General features: G+C 34.6%; 1 protein-coding gene across 1 annotated transcript; it reads left to right on the plus strand.

Moving 5' to 3' along the window:
• Positions 1–777: 777 nt before the first annotated feature.
• Positions 778–15635, plus strand: FIP37 (FKBP12 interacting protein 37). The gene is made up of 14 exons (XM_028086352.2): positions 778–961; positions 1047–1086; positions 1178–1245; positions 1689–1753; positions 1855–1891; positions 2298–2385; positions 2512–2576; positions 2680–2757; positions 3158–3205; positions 12521–12574; positions 13527–13688; positions 13901–13970; positions 14795–14850; positions 15353–15635. The coding sequence occupies exons 1-14, from the start codon at positions 935–937 to the stop codon at positions 15506–15508; spliced, it is 1014 nt and encodes a 337-aa protein (XP_027942153.1). The 5' UTR covers positions 778–934; the 3' UTR covers positions 15509–15635.
• The last annotated feature ends 1840 nt before the right edge of the window (positions 15636–17475 follow it).

The following is a 17475-nucleotide window of genomic DNA, read 5'->3' on the forward strand; positions in this document are numbered from 1 at the left end:
TTACGTTATTATGCTTCTATGTTCGTATTTTTTTAAGTATGTATAATATTATATAATATTATATTAGTAGGTAAGAATATTATAATGTTATTAGATTAATATACAAAATAAATTTATATTTATTAAAAATAAAGTAAAATAAATAAAGAAAATAATTGTTGATAAATAAAAAGGTAATAATAAGGAGAAAAAATAAACAGTTTTATAAAAATGCAAAAATAACTTATTTTTTATAATTTTTTAAATAATTATATTATAAAAGATAAAATTAAAATTATGAAATATGTACACAAAATAAATAATTATTTATATATTTATATATATATTTATTTATTTTCGTTAAAAATAGTTAATTTAAAAAAACTAAATGAATGAAACAATTAAATTTAATAAAATGATTATTTGAAAAGTCAAAATGGTAAAACAATTATTTTAATTTTAAAAATAGTTATTTATTTAAAGGAAAAATTAAAAATAGAAATATGGATACTAAATAAATTTTTTATTAAAGATATTTATTTTTGTTAAAAATAGTTAATTTAAAAGAAAAACTAAATAAATGAAACAATTAAATTTAATAAAACTGCTTAAAAAATGAGTATATATATATTTATCTAAATTAATTTATTTTACAGTTTAAAATGTTATTAACAATTTTTAAAATAATACATTAAAAGCAAAAGAGTTAATAAAAATTATTGTCTAATAATTTAGTGAGAAATTATATTTTGTTTTACTATTATTGGGAGAAATCGAAGGAGTAATAAATTTTCGTGTTAGCAGGTACTGCCAGGCTTCTTCCAAGAGGAGAAAAAACTGCACTAGAAATCGCATATTGTGTGCATCTTCTACTTTACCTCGCTTCGTAGATATCTGTTGTGCAAAACCACGTTTCTCTCACATTTTCACATCGCTCTAGGGTTTCTTCAACTTCATGGCTTCCCCTAGTCATTTCGAGGATGTACGTGGCACTCTACCTCCCTCACCATTACTTTTCCTTCATTCGTTGTTCCCTTTAACCTCAACTTCGCTTCTGCCAAATGCAGGACTTCGATTTCTTAGGTGGATTTAGCGCAAGACATTCAGGTTTTAATTATTCTAGCTGTTTTTCTGATTAACGCTGCTTCAATTTGACTTGTTTTGTTGAGTTTGGTTGTATCGTTGCTTTGAAATCTAGGTACTAAGAGGTCGTCTCCCGATTACGACGATGAAGATTACGACAACGATCCTTTTGCAACAAAGAAGGTATGGTTTGCGTGAGTCTTTTATGCCGTGTCGGCATTTCGGTGCAGGACATAGTGGAATGTGTTATTGTTTTCTTTTCTTTGTTTCTCTTTGGCTGTATTGGATTGTTGTTGTGTAGGATTTGTTTAGGTTGAGGAAAGTGAGATAACTTGAATGGTGTTATTGTTTTTTTGCAATAATTTAATTTTGGCATTTTTCATGGAGGACAATGGCTGAGTTTTAGGGTTTGGCTCACTTTACTTGTGTGATGTGCGTTGGGGGTATATGTTTGGTTTGGGATTGTACTTGTTCATGTAGGGTGAGCAGTGGAAGTCGACATGGGTGAAGGGTATTTGATTGCTCTGTTTACCTAGCTTACATTTTTTTCTTGCTAAATTGCTTATGCAGCTTCTAATAATATGCTTTATAAAAAGAAAGAAGTTAAATGATGATTTTTGATGCAGGCTAAATCAAAAGCTGAAGAAGCCTCTGGTGTAACTACAGGAATGATTTTGTCCCTGCGTGAGAGGTATTTTACAGAATAAACGGTGTGAGGTATATTGTACTTTGTGAAAATTGCAGCTAATTAGTTGGGTCTAAAACATGTTTTTGATCTTTATACTTTTGCAGTCTTCAGAACTGTAAGGATACACTTGTGACATGCCAAGTACGTTTTTTCTTTAAAGAATTGACCATCTTTGCTCCCTTCTTCTGTTGCTGTTATCTTTTTGGTTTTCTTTCTCATTTTTATAGTTCTTATGTATGAAAAGATTTGAACTTTTGTTATTAGAGAAGCAAACTTTAGTTATTTAAGACTTGGTTCATGATTGTATTCATGATGAAAAGGTGTCAATCTTCATCTATAATGTTTGAATTGTAATGGTTTGGAACAGAATGTTCTTGCACTATTCCCATCGATCTCTATTTCCATAGCTAAGTCTTATATGTCGGAATGGAGGGTTGTTTTCTTTTTGTACTAATTTCCACATGTGATAGTCTTGTTCTCATATCGTAGGCTTGTGCTGTACATTTTCCTTACATAGAAATATTGACAACAGTGTTGAATTTTCCAGAATGAACTTGAGGCTGCAAAATCTGAGATTCAGAGTTGGCATTCTACACTTAAAAATGAGCCTTCTGTACCTGCTGGGGTCACTCCAGGTTTGTTGTACCCTGTTTTGCAAGTGACATATTCCTGCATCATTGTTCAAGAAATGACTCTTTATACAGTTATTTTATGCGTTCGAAATGTATACCTGAACATTATTTTATATTTCTTCTTTCTAGATCCCAAAATGTTGATTAATCATCTTCAGACCTTGAAAACCTCTGAAGAATCTTTAAGAGAGCAGGTTTAGAATCTAGTAATACATATATTTTATTTTCGTTCAAAATAATTCATCATCTATTCATCTGGTTTCATTGACCCTTTATCATTTTCCTATTGGATATTAGCTTGAAAAGGCGAAGAAAAAGGAAGCTGCATTCATTGTAACATTTGCAAAACGAGAACAGGAGATAACAGAGTTGAAGGTAATATGTCAAAATAAGGTTTTTTCCTGTTATTGTGTTAGCATGATTGTGTGTTTCTTTTCGGCATCAACCATAACCACCGAGTAAATTCCATCTTTCGTCCGAAAATTCTAAAGTGCATTATTTTTTTTTCACTCTATCATTTACACCTTGAAACCAAGAACATCAAATAATTGTCTGTATGAGGTTTCATTATATTCTGCTTGATATCTGCAGTGCCCTTCCTTTTTAATCTTGGATGTTATTATCTCTTATTGATCTAGTAATTTGTCTGGATCTTGGCTACTCAAGCACACCAGAGTTGGAACCTGTTGCTTTTGTTGTTGCCCCTGTTCCTTTTTATATTGTTCTTATTTGTGTTTCTCCTTGTTAACGATTGATTGTCTGATAACTTCTCCAGTCTGCTGTGTGGGATCTGAAAGTGCAACTCAAGCCACCGTCTATGCAGGTAAATTTATAACATGAATGATTAAGTGGATCATGCTGATTTCTTTTCACATTAATTTTAGAATCCTGTTTTTTCTGTTTGTTTGAGGCATTGTACAGACTACTCTTGATTCCTCGCCCAGTTGGTTGTATTTCAATTTTTTTTTATTGTGTTGTACTGTATCTAGCTTAGTGTATATGTACATGTAACATTAGTACATGTCATTCATTACTATAGAGCATAGGTTATGCACCCATTATTTATTTGATTTTTTTTTCAAATTGTTTATAACCTAATTGAGGTGTATAAACTTTTAATGTATCTAACAAAAATGTGGCATTCTCTTCTTCCGTGAACAATGATGTCATTCCCAGTAAATTCATCTTCATTCAATTAGGCTAGTTGTAGTTTTGCAGTCTTTTATTATAAATAGAAAATAAATTCAAAATGTCCATGTGTTTATCTAGTGGCTGATCTACGACCTTAGATTAAAAGTTAACAATAATAATTATTATAATATAAATGTATAGAGATATTAAAAAAAATTTAATATCTAATCAAATAAATGACATGACTTTCAAATTTGCATTTTAATATTGAAGCTCTCCCAACCCCATCTTTTTTTTTGGTGAGCGTGTCCTTTTATAGATTCTCACATCTTCATTTTTTCTTATGAAACTCTGAATTCTTTTTATTAACAGTTATTCACTATTGATAATTGTGAACAAATTACCATATTTTCTTAGATATAATTCCCTCTGACCATTTTCTTGATCCTTTCATTTTCTCAAATTCAAATTCCTTGGATAGCTCTGCGTTGTTTATAAAAGTTAAATTTATTAACATAGTTAAGAATCTTATGGATCATATTCCTTATCATTTATTTAGAAAGAATGTCACTTTTGCTCCTTTTTAATTTCGAAACCTGTTATTGTTTTAGTCTTTTACTTTTCATTTTTCATTTTTCAATCTTTAGTGCTATGAACCTGGACAAATTTTGAATATGAACATGCACATTTATATTATGCATCAGAAGTAAAAAAAAAGTCATATTGTTTTATACGTAAAATTTTGAATTTAACGTGTTCAAGATCTTAATTTATCATGGCTCAATTGGTTGTTGGTTAGACTGGTGGGTTAATGGTTGCATTATATGAATCAGTATAATAACTCCATATGTAGTTATATATGGTATATATATATATATATATATATATATATATATATATATATATATATATATATATATATATATATTAGATTAATTAACTTTATGCTAACTTATACGCTTTGGCTTAGTGGTGAAGTTCACTACGCTTAGTACAGGTGCTGGGTTCAAACCGTGATGGGTTCTATTAATACCTTCAAGTTGGAGCATATAGGTCATATGCATAAGCTTGTTAGATATGTAGTTCAAGGACCCCTTAGTGACTTAGTGATGTCTACTTGCATACGGGAATTGATAAAACTAGCAGAAATTTCCCCAGACATGACTTTTCCGTAGTTTGATACTTTGCCTCCTCAATGGACCTTTGTCTTTTTCTCTAATTATTAACTTCAATATACTTCATTCTCATGGATTTATTGGATTTGAGGCAATATGCATGGCAAATTGGTTAACCGATATAAGTGACAATTGCGTAACATTAGTTTCTAAAGCAAATGTTTGACCATATGAGCTCCTGAGCATCTATAGCCATAGCTTGATACTTTGCCTCCTCAGTGGACTTGCTACAATATTTTGCTTCTTTCTTCTCATTACGTGGTTATCTCTGACAAATATACAAAACCTAGAAGTGGACCTTCTGTTAATGGGGGAGCATTATTGGTTTGCGTTAGAACATATCACAACTCAAGTGTGTTCTTTTTTTCATACAAAAGACCCTTTCCTCGAGCTCCTTTGATGTATTGAAGAATGCAGAGACATTGCTTTTCAATGTTAGGGAGGAACTGATTTACAACACTTTTCGAGAACGAGATATCCATATGAGTAGCATTAAGGTAGTTCAACCTCCCTACCAACTGTTTGTACCTTTCAGGATTTGGAATAGGTTGCCCATGTTCTGGCAAGAGTTTGACATGATATATTGAAGTATAATGAGAAGGATTATGAGTAAAATGTATACTTTTCGAAGAGCAATGGAAATTTTAAACTCAAGAGGTGAGACCAAATGATGATGTCAAAGAGTTGTCTTTGAAGGTGGGAACAATACAGGATGAGTGCAACATTGTTATACCTTCAAGGGTGGAGGGGGAATGAAGACTCCTCCGAAGGACAAAAGTGCATCAAGATAGGTACAATTGTAGAAGGAAAAGTCTCAGATGTAGATGGTGCAGGCCCATAAAAGGGAACTAATACAAAGAAGGTAACATCAACAAAGATAAAATACCTATGGAGAGTAAAGGAGTGACGATTTTACCCTTTTTCAGATCGTGGATACTTAAGGAAAATGCATTTAGACCAAGGAGAGAATTTGTCAATGCTAGAGTTAAGAGCATGAGCGAAACATGTAGAACCAAAGACTTGAGGCAGCAAAAGGTGAAGAGAGTGGTGAGGATATAGAATTTGATGACAAGTTTTACCTTTTAGAATAGAGGAAAGCATGTGATTGATGAGATAACACAGGAAGTATTGCATCACCTCAAACTTGATAACAAACATGAGTGCAAAAGAGTTCAGGTAGTCTTAAGTTGTTTGTTGTTGTGTTTAACAACCCCAATTTGTCAGGGTATAAGGATAAGATGTTTGCTGCAACACAGTGAGATGCCATAAAGGTTGAAACTAACTAGATAAACTAAGCATGAACTAGAAGTGGGGATAGTAATTCCAATCCTACAAGAGAAGGTTATTGAGCTGATAAAGGACAGGAGACTCATCTAAAACCAATCATTCACCGTATACTTTGGTCTTGCAAGGAAACAAAATCTTTAGAAAAAGAAATGACACAATCAAGAGATCGTGACATTTTGACTAATGTACAATAAATTAAAGGGAGCCGTAGGAACAAAAAAGACATTATGAATAGAAAGGGAAGGAAAGGGATGGTTACTAGCAAACCTTTGGACTGTGTTTCAGAACCATTGTCCATGTTAAAATGACAAATTATTAAATAAACTCAATCCCTTTGTCAATACTTCATCAAACTCAAGTTTACAAAATCAATCACTTCGTCAATACTTCATCCAACTTAAGGCTATCTAATATAAATTATTCAAATAAATGAAAACTAAAGGTATCTCTATCTCCTTCATGAAGCACATCAATAAGAATATTCTTCAATAAGAATATCCTTCTCCTCTAGAGGTGGATGACAATAACATCATCTTCCCACCACTTTGGGCTTGCCTTTGAACCAAATGTTCAAACTATTCATGTGATCTTTTATCTTCCTTAGCCAATTTTGAATTAACCATGACATAAACAACATCATTGATAGTTCCTTGTTTCAAAGAATTTCTCTCTATGTGGACCTAAGACCTAATAAATACAAATGCAAACATACATATAAGTAATTACTAATTTAGTATATTTTAATTGAAATTTCACATTTTTTATATTCTTACCATCTGAAATGCACTCAAATTTAGTTCACATATAGAATAACTACATGTCAAACTAAGTACGCCAGTAGCAAACCTTTGAAGCTTTGAATGTTGATCTCCATAAGCCATAAGACTCCCACCAAGTTGTCAAAGTCCTTTTCCCAATTCCTTAATAGCCAAGGATTTCAGTTACCAAACAATTTTTCTTTATTCTTGAAATCTTTTAGTTGCAAATTAATCAAGTATTGCAACTCTAGGTCAGCCACCCCTTTTGTGTACATTGCAGTAGGCAAATTTTAAGTTCTGTATTCACTTAAAAATTGGGAGAATGATGCAATTCAGGATTCAGAAGATATCCTGCTGCTTGCAAATGCCTATTGGCAGCATTGTCTATTACAATTTGGACAACGTTCTCTTCGCCCATTTCTTCAACAATGTCCTCCAACATCTTACAAGTTTTTTCAATAGATTTCAGAAGAACTGTTCCCTTTGGACTCTTAACTAAGAAGTTAAATATATCCCTTCTCCTCTTGTTGGTTCACCCATCAGTCATTATTGTGCAACCTGTTTTTTTGCATGCAGTCCTATCAAACATCTTTTGTTGTCCTAACTTCTTTCAAGTACTTTACTGGGATCTCATGGTATGAAGGTGGCTTAAGTACTGGGCTGTGATTTGAAACTGAATCAATCATTCTCCTAAAGGCTTTGCTTCTTGACACATTAAACATTATGGCATTTTCATAGAAAAGCTTTGCTACATCTCTACAAATACTTTCTCTTTGGACCTTGTTGAATAGTTGATTAATTGTGGCCTGAGAACTTACTGCCTCCCTTCTTAAAAATATTTCTACTATTGCTCACATCCTCCTCTTCAGTCCTCTTTCCTTTTTAAGTTTCTACATCATTATCCTCAATATCAATCCTTATTTTATTTCATTAATCTTTGCTGCAAGGCAACAACTTCGAACATTTATTTTTTTACTTCATCAATGACTTTTGCAAGCAATTACGCCCTTTCGAGTCAAAATTTGTAATGATAAACCCTTCCTGTTATAGTCTTTCCATGCTTCCAATTCAAGTTTGTTCTACCCAGGGATTTTTTTACCACATTTTTAGAGGGAACATATTGTGAGAAGGTACTGTAGTCAGTGACAACTTCACTAGAGGGAGGTTAGAACTCTCATCAACCATTATTACATTAATGGTGCTTCTATCGTATGTTTTGTTTTGTTAAATAAATATAAAAGAGGAGACACAAACGAAAGAGAAGAGATAAAAATGAAAGAAATAAAAACAGAATTGTGTCAGTCATGGTTATCAAACTTGTGATTCAAATCGTGGAATCATCCGAGTTTACATTCTCACACCCATCTCCCGAGTTAACTCGAAGGTAAACTCGTTTTTTGGAGTTGACTCGCTAAACACGTGAACTCGCTGAACTCGGGTTGGCGAGTGTAGAAGTAATTAGTATATCTAGGCAATCATGATGTGTAAGCTAGGAGGTTGAGTGTTGGATAACCTCTAACCTAGCACCTAGTTGCAGCCTTTAATGTTTCAACTTCTTTGTATCTCCTTCATCATATATATAAATATCAGGAACAGTAGAGGGGACCAATTAAGTCCTCAAACATATTTTGTCTGTTTTAATCTCAACTTGGTATCAGAGTGGGTCGATCCCGCTCTGGTTTTCGTCTGGTCTGTCCATCGACACTTGTTGCCATCGTCCGCGGCTGTCCGCCGCCATCCGTCATTGTTAATCACTATCTGTAGCTGTTCACTGCCATAAAACACTATCCAAAGCTACCCACTGTCACTGTTCACAAAATCGTCACTGTCTGCAACTGTTTCGCCGTCCGCCACTGTTCGTCGCCGGCCGTCGTCTCTGGCCACCTCAGTTTTCGCCGGCGACCACCAGATCTGGAGCGCCTCTCCGAGCGACAGCCACCCCCACCGGTGCCGGAACCATCCTCCCGTCCACGCGCCGCCACGCGCCCCATCTTCTTCGCTGCGAACAGGCGTGTCGTCTCCGGCCACCTCAGTTTTCGCCGGCGACCATTGGATCTGGACCGCCGCCTTCTGCTGATCGGAACATCACGGCGCCACCTCCATAGCTCTCACCGGAGTCTTCTGCTGCTGTTCTAACCCTCAAAACTCCGATTCAGTGAGGTCCAGACGTCACCCTTGCGGACATCTCCCTCGGTCGTTTAAAAATCTCCACTGTTTTTTGCGTTTCTGCGTTTCTGCTCTCTGTTTTTGTTCCCTTGATCAGAAATGGCCTCTGGAAGTGTTATTTCATTCTCTAGAAGTCCTTCCATTACTTCCGAGAAGCTAGATGGACAAAATTACCTCTCTTGGTCCGCTGCCGTCGAGATGTGGTTCCTTGGTCAAGGACATCATGACCACCTTGAGAAAGACGGAAGCCATGTGCCTCAAGAAAAAGCCGAACAGTGGAAGCAAGCAAATTTTCAATTGTGTGCCTTGTTGTGGCAATTCATGGAGCCGAGATTGTTAATGTCTCTTAGGGCATTCAAAACATGTCACTCGTTTTGGAAGAGGACTCAGAATATCTATGCCAACGATATCCAACGCCTATATGATTTGGCGGACAAGTTGGCATCTCTGAAAATGACCAATCATGACATGATCTCCTTCATGAATGAAGCACAATCAGCCGTGGAAGACCTTCGGATGTTTCTCGAAGTCGACGCTTCAGATGAAATGAAGAAGCTGGACAAATACTATATGGTGATGATTCTTCGCGCCATTCATCCAGACTTCAATCACATTAGAGATCTACTTTTGACCTCTTATGAGGTCCCTTCCATGGACACCCTGATCCAGCGTATGATTCGTGTCCCGAAAGTCCCAACACTTGAAATTCAAGAATCTCATGCTCGAGTAGAATCATCTGTTATGGCCGCAACTCGAGGAAGAGGAGGACATGGACCTAGAGGAGCTGGACGTGGAGGCCGTGGACGTCCTCAATGCACATATTGCAAGAGGATGGGTCACACTCAGGAAAACTGTTACTCCTTACATGGTTTTCCTTCTAAGACTGCCAATGTCTCTCAGGCTGACACTACTGAGTCCAAGTTCACTGAGGACGAGTATCAAGAGTACCTACGTCTCAAGTCCAGCAGCCTGACACAATCATCTCAAGCCCCGAGTACTTTAACAGCTTGCATTTCTCAATCCATTGAAAGTCACAATTCATGGGTAATTGATTCCGGTGCTTCTGACCACATCTCTGGTAATACCTATTTGTTCTCAACCATTTCATTTCAAGACAAACCTCCTAGCTTACACATCATGATTGCCTAGATATACTAATTACTTCTACCGCGAGTTTAGCAAATGAGTTGGCGAGTCCGTATGACTTTTCTTCAAACCCAAAAAGACACCAAAGATTATCGTTTCCTCTGCGAAATTAGCTCGATTCGTTCTTCTCCTCCATTGTTACTTGCGACTAGGGTTCCATGCTCTCTGTGCTATCACTCTCGCGACTCATCTCACAATCCTTGATGCATTGTAGTTTTGTTCTATTTGTTTGCCATTGTCTTGCTGATAGCCTATCGTCGTGGTTGTCCTGTGTTGTGCCATTGTCGTGCTGGTGTTGTGATGCTAAAGTTTCGTGAGAGATGAAGTTTTAGGGTTTCTTTCTTCTATTATGGGCTTCTGGGCCTTAGTCTAGCAACCTTTTATTTTATATAAAGTATAATATATAATGTAACTAATCGAAGTTATTCTAAAAGAATAATAATATAAGAAAAATTTAAAAAATATAATATATTAATAATAATATTTAATTAAAAAAATAGGAAAAGTTATTTATGGAAACATATAATAATAAAATATTATATTATTTTTAAATAATTTTAATTTTCTTTAAAGCAAATGCTTAAGATATTACGAGTCGAGTTTACTAAACTCCCACAAGTTCATGTAAACCCTCGAGTTTGACAACGATAATGTAAGTGGTTTCTGAGAAACAAGGAGACATAGAAACAAAATTGTGCAGGTGAGTCTGTGAGTGTGAATGTTTTACAGCGAAGGAGAAGTGGAAGAAAATCTGTTGGTGTCTTTAGTGCATGAGTGCCACTCTAATGACTTGGGTTTGTGAATGCAGTTTTTGAATTTCTTAAGGAGAAGAGATGCACGTAGTTGAACTAGTGCCAATTTTGAATTTCTAATATTACATATAAATGGATTTGGGTGAAGAGATGCCCCTGCATGTAACTATTGCAAGTTACTGAAGAGAAGACATGTAAGTTACAAGTGTCTTATTTGGTCTTTTTTTTGATTGAAACCCATTTGGCCAAGATTGTGAATGGTGTGGGTTTGAATTTTGTTTTAATTGAAACGCCCATTCACCGAGAAAGGGGATAGGTGCTGCAATAGCAAAATAAAAGGTGAACTTTATTTGTATTAATTTTAATCAGGTGATGCTGCAACCGACAACACACATAACAAGGTGAAGTTTTGATTGAAGTAGTTTCTAATTAGGTTTAGGTTTTATTTAAACTGAATCCATTCACCTAAGAAGGTAATTAGTGGTGCAGCAGTTGGTACAGAAAAACAACAATCCACACGATTTTGTTATGCCACAATCATGCATGGGATTTAAATCGTAAATAGTATGCAAAATTGTAGGATCGTATAGTTTAATTAGTAAAATCTTGATTTTAGCTAATGTGCAAACGAATGTTGCTTAGGTATTGTACGTGTTAGCTTCCATGATGTTAAGCAACATGTGTCTCATAACCCTCTCCAACAAGCCTAGGAGGAACCGTGAAGGAAAATAAGTAGATTCTGATGAACAATGTGTTCATTGTGTTGAGAGAGAGAAACAAGAGAGCTTAGGATGAATTTTGTGTGTTTAGATCACATTGGAGCTGTTGAATTTATAGGGAAGAAAACATAATTACAAAATATTGAGGACATAAATACAAAATATTTAGTTATCCTTGTTCAGGCTAATATATAAATATAGAATCAATCTAATTGATCCTAAGATCAATGGTCAAGATTCTAACACTGCCTTTGGAATGTGAGCAAAAAAAAAAAAGTTTACAGGCATTTGTTGCAACACACTTCAAATGATAGCAACTAGTGGTTCAGTAGTTGATTCTGGAACGTGGCCAGGCCAAACCAGGTTACACTAGGTCAATGTCTTTGCTGATCCTATTAGAGGCTGGACCATTTGTGCCATCTGTTCCTGGTTGGACCGCTTTGATTGGCTGGTCTTAGCTGGGTTTTAAGACATTGGAATGTGCCACCACTGGCAACAAATACCCACCTCTCAACAGTGTGGTTCTTGTCTCGTTAAACTGGTAATGTTAATTACTGCACCATTAAGGCATTAACTAGAAGACAGACTAGTGTTCATTTTCACTTTGATTGTACTCTAGGGATAGACGAATTTTAGGTATTTCTTGTTCATCAGGTTAATGTAGGGTTCCACATGAATTTTAGGGCACAGGTTATCCTGTCAGCATTATAGGTAACTGTATTTTTTTTTTTAAATTAAAATTTCGCATCAGCATTCCCTGCTTCACTAAACTTTGACTAATAAGGAATGATGTTGAATTTGTTCTTATAGTGTTTCTGCTGTACATTTACAGCACGGTTAGTTGCTGCTTTATGTTTGTGGTGTCTTTGTTAATATCATCTCACATCATTGTTGAAAATTAATCCTGCTGCTGAAATTTCACATCATGTTGGTTGTATATTGTATTCTATTTTTTTTTTATTGAATTGTTAATGCCCTGAAATTCTTTGAAATATAATTTTCAGGCTCGGAGGTTGTTACTAGATCCAGCTGTTCATGAAGAGTTCACTCGTTTAAAGGTTTGCTATTTGACTTGATGCTGACTTACACTGAATTGAGTTTGGTTGATCTTTTTAACTCTTCTGTTGGAGAAACACAGGGAGGTGAGAAAAATTGTGTGATAATTCGTAATTCATGTTTGAATAGGAAAAGGTTTGTTAGTTCAAGTTGTCTACAGATTTTTTTCACTGACTAATATAGGGCAGAGAGATTTTGTTAGTGTCTGAACTGTGTTGTCACACCTAATAACCGTCTGGGGTAACAGTAATAAACTTTTGTATTTTGGAGGTCACAAAATGAAATGGAAAGGAATTATCACAGAAGATGGAAGAGTACAGGCAACCTTTGCACTTCGGGTAGACAGTCCTTGTATAGTTGGAAGTACATGGGATAAGTTGTATGGTAGAGGGTTTTGGTAAATCTGTAACCCTTTGTTTGGTAGAGGGGAGGGGGAGGAAGATGTTGGTTGTTTGGTTTCGGGATGAGGGGAAAAGAAAAAGAAATGGTGGAACCCACTTTTTTTATTTCCTAAATATTTCAATTCATCTCTCTCCCTCTCCCTCTCCTTATTTTTCCCATCAAATCAATCAAATTGCATAACTTTCAAAACACCTTGTCTATTTCTCGCTTATTTCTACTCTACCAAACAATTAATCAAACAATTTTATTTCTTACATATTTATCTTTTCTCAACTTATTTATTCTCTATTTCCATTATTTCTATTTATTTCATCTAAATCAATTACACCCTAAATGTTTTCAGGTTACTTTAGAATAGACAAATTTCAGATTTGGCTTTCTTCTGAGATGTGGTTGGCCCTTTGGATATTTTATAAACAGATGCTTTAATACCCATAACTTAAACACTGTTGTTTTTTCTTTCATGTCGTCACTCCCTACACATAATAACAATTTCTTTCAGTTGTTGCTTACCCCTTTTTAGTTCTTACAAGATTTCTCATCTGATAATAGAATTTAGTCGAGGAAAAGGATAAAAAGGTGAAGGAGTTGCAAGATAACATTGCTGCTATGAATTTTACTCCCCAAAGCAAGATGGGGAAGATGCTGATGGCTAAATGTAGAACCCTGCAGGAGGAAAATGAGGAGATTGGAAATCAAGCTTCTGAGGGGAAGGTGCTACCATCTCTTTGCTCTATGCCTCTAATTGTCCCTTTTTCCCTCACTTGTGTTGTATTAGTTACTGGAAGTAATGTCACAGTTGTATGCATTTCTCCAATATTGACATAAGGGCTCAATCCCAAAATGTATTGTATGGTATTCATTGTTACTGAATTGATGCTTAAATTGTTGTCATTTTCCATTTCTGTTTCCCTCCTGGTATGCAGATACATGAATTAGCACTGAAGCTTGCATTGCAGAAGTCCCAGAATTCACAACTTAGAAGTCAATTTGAAGGTTTGTCATTGAATGGAACTTGTTTTATGTTGTATGTTTTAAATCATGGATAGTGGTTTGCAGCGGCCGTCTTCAAAACCACCAGACACTATAGCTAATTAGTGCATAGCAAGATAACCACTATTGTGAACTATACACAAAAATTGTCAAAAATGATAAAAATTACTCAATATTTACATTCATAATTAACAATGAAAGGTCATTTGGTTTTAAACACCAACGAAAGTCAACTACTAGTTTCCTAGATAGAATTATCGATTATCATCTAAATTCAAGCTGTTATCATTTTCACTATTATTACATCTATAGATTTGAATTTTGGAAATTAAAATCCCAGAAATAGCCCTCCAACAAGCCCCAATGTCTCTGTTCCAAGTTTTTTTTTGAAATAAACACAGCGCCGCAATAGTGCCCACAGCTGTTTGGTCCGCTATACTAAACTGTTCTGCTACAGTAGCCCCTAGAACGAATAGCGTCTGCAGCGACTGCTACACCGAATAGTGGCACTCTAGTGAACTATTTAAAACCCTTTTGGTTCTATAATCCCTTGACTCTTAGACCAGCTAGCTGAGTAACTGTCGTCGCCTTTTCTTTTAAGATTCAAATTAGTCTATCAATAGTTTTGTTACATTTCATGCCAAAGTGAAATGATATTGTTGTGTGTGGCTATAAAACTAATGATTTGAAGTGTATAGTATGCTGGAACTATTATCATAAATGTGCTAATTTATTTTCTTGTGTGTAAAATTGGAGACTGGAGGGATTAAAAGTTATCTACCTTAGTTTATATAAACACTAGTTCTTGTTCATGACATCTATTACAGGGTTGCAGAAGCACATGGAAGGACTGACAAATGATGTGGAAAGATCCAACGAAACGGTTTTTACGTCTTTCTCCTTTTCTCATTATTTGTTATTTAAAGTGCAATAAAATGTCTCTTTGATTCATGAGCAACAATTTATGAACAAAAGATCAACAAAATAAATGATTGCTGATATGAATTGCATGTAGATTAAAAAATTCTGCCTCAAGTTTTTGAAACTGATAATATAATTTGCTCAAATATAATTTTTGAATAAATATTTTTATTATTACATAAAAGAAAGGGTAAATAAATACTTTTTAATAATTTTATGCCATGATGTCCTTAGATTGATAGAAATTGGGTATTGATGTTTTCAAATGGAAAGTTTTTGTATACTTAGAACCTGTTTATATCCGAGTCAAGAAAATGTTTTCCATGGTTGGATAACGTAATACTGTATGAATGCGTTGATATTTGAACGCGTTATTTTACAATAAAGAATTTTGAATCAATACTTTTGGCAGATACATGAAAATTGATATTTGAGAGTCCATCCTAAAATGGATTGCATTGCAGGTTCTCATGTTACAAGATAAACTCGAAGAGAAGGATCGGGAAATCCAAAGACTAAAACATGAGTTTCAGCAGAAAAACGTAGAGGATGCAAGGTCTGATGCAACTTTGACCAAAAATGACAATAACGAGACGACAGCTGGAGAGGCTGCGAACTAATTTGACAGTATAATTTTTTGTAGGAAACAATTGCTTTTCATTTTAATGTCTTTATACTCCTGTATATTATGTTAATAATTTTTTGCATATCTATGAGGAATGATTATGCTTCTACTTTGAGTGGAAATATAGTCCTCGTAGTTGAACATGGTGCCATTTTTATACTTCACTATCTGTTACAATGGAGTTGTGTTCTTTAAAAGAAGAATCTTTCTAAATAAAATTGGAGATATATAAAACACAAGATATGGACACTAAATTGGGTGGGGGAGCAGTACAAGTTTTCATCAGGAGAAAGGATTTTTAAATCATTAGATTGTATTTCCTTTCAATGTCATCAAATTTCAACCATGGTGGCGTGCGGAAACCGGTTGTGGTTTCCGAATCTGTTGCAACAACATGGAGAATGTGAAGTGGGTTTCTGTGACGGCTCGTGGAGGTCACTTTTTGCATGGCGGCTGGCGGTGGTGAGACGGTAATGGTGGAAAAAGCGAACTGAAGAAAGAGATAAGTAGTAGTAAAGTAGCAAAGTGGAAGAGATAATGCATCAACTGCTTCATAAGAGATGAGATAGGAAGCGGTGGTGGCACACATCAACCCTAATTGCATCATTTGATGTGCTTTATGAATGTTTAATACATAAAGGTCAAAATTTGGATTAGGCCTATTAATATTATTTAACCTAAATCTAGAAATTCTTCTCTTTTATTCTTTTACATGTTATCGTGACCTTCATCTTGTTCTTTTACTAGTTACTATTGCAGTAAAATATTGGTTAAAACATCTCTTCCCTTATTCTTTTCACTTTGGCTTTAATTACTGCAACAAACAAACACATCTGCCACCATTGATTGTTGTTGCTTGCCATTGTCAATCACTGTTACCTGCCTCATGTCGTCACAGTCAACCACTATCGCTTGCTGCCATTGTCAACTCTTTTTTTTTTTTCAATTTTTTCAATTTTTTCCTTCTCCTCTACTTTCACCATAATTATTTTTTTACAAATTATACTTTTCGTTATAATTGTTATAATTTCCGTTATAACTTTATAAATGATTTTTATTTGTTGATATTTTTCGTTATCTGATATTGATAACATTGTTTCCTTTTGAAATTTAAAGTATCAACTCTTATTAACATGATTGTTGTGTCTATTTTAGGTTGTTCTATCCTCTTTGGTTATTGGTACTAAAACAAGATTATCATCTAGCTCACAAAAGGGTGGTGTGTTATCAAAATATCATATGGTTTATAGGGTTAACTATCTTACCTCATAACAAGTTCATTTTAAGGAAAGAACGATCTTTCCTCTTAAGAGATGTTCTCTTCGTTATATTTTTCCTACTTCTCGCACTCCTTAAGTGATTTTGTTACATCATTTGTCACTTGAACTCGTCACTCGCTTTTCTCTTTTCATACATCATTAGTTGTCCTACCAATACTCGTTTCTTAGATACTAGTCTTCTCTTGGAGGCTCAAGCGTTAATAGACTTTCGATATAAAATTCCATTTTCCATGTAGTATCTTCAATATTTTGGCCCTTCCATTGTATAACCATGTCACAAATAACATCTTCTCCATGTTTAATCACTTTGTTTGCTAATATACCCTTTGGTTTTAAATTGATTCTGTCATTACGAATTTGAAGAAAAATTCTTTTTAAGAACGAAGATATGATAGATGACTATTTCCTAAACTTTAAGTGGTACGAATTTGAGAATAAATTATATTCAAGAAGAAGGAAGGGTATGATAGAAACTATCTCCTAAACATATATAAGAAGAATTTAAGGAAGAACATTTATAATTCAAAGGATTTATGACAAGGCCAAAGCTCAAAACACATCTCCTTGAAGCTTATAATGTTCCATAAAGAAGGAAACTTAAAGAACATGAAGATCATAAGTACATTTGAGGAAAAATTACTAGAAAAATTAATTTATGTTTTTGGGTTTTGGGCTTTCTTGT

Source organism: Vigna unguiculata, chromosome 9, assembly GCF_037176805.1.
Source record: "Vigna unguiculata cultivar grain cowpea cultivar isolate G323 ecotype 2 chromosome 9, ASM3717680v1, whole genome shotgun sequence".
NCBI lineage: Eukaryota > Viridiplantae > Streptophyta > Magnoliopsida > Fabales > Fabaceae > Vigna > Vigna unguiculata.

Coding starts and splice junctions, on each gene's coding strand:
- FIP37 (XM_028086352.2), top strand. CDS start 935: ATGGCTTCCCCTAGTCATTTCGAGGAT. Junction 2,577..2,679: donor AAGAATCTTTAAGAGAGCAG/GTTTAGAATCTA, acceptor ATTGGATATTAG/CTTGAAAAGGCGAAGAAAAA. Junction 12,575..13,526: donor AAGAGTTCACTCGTTTAAAG/GTTTGCTATTTG, acceptor ATCTGATAATAG/AATTTAGTCGAGGAAAAGGA.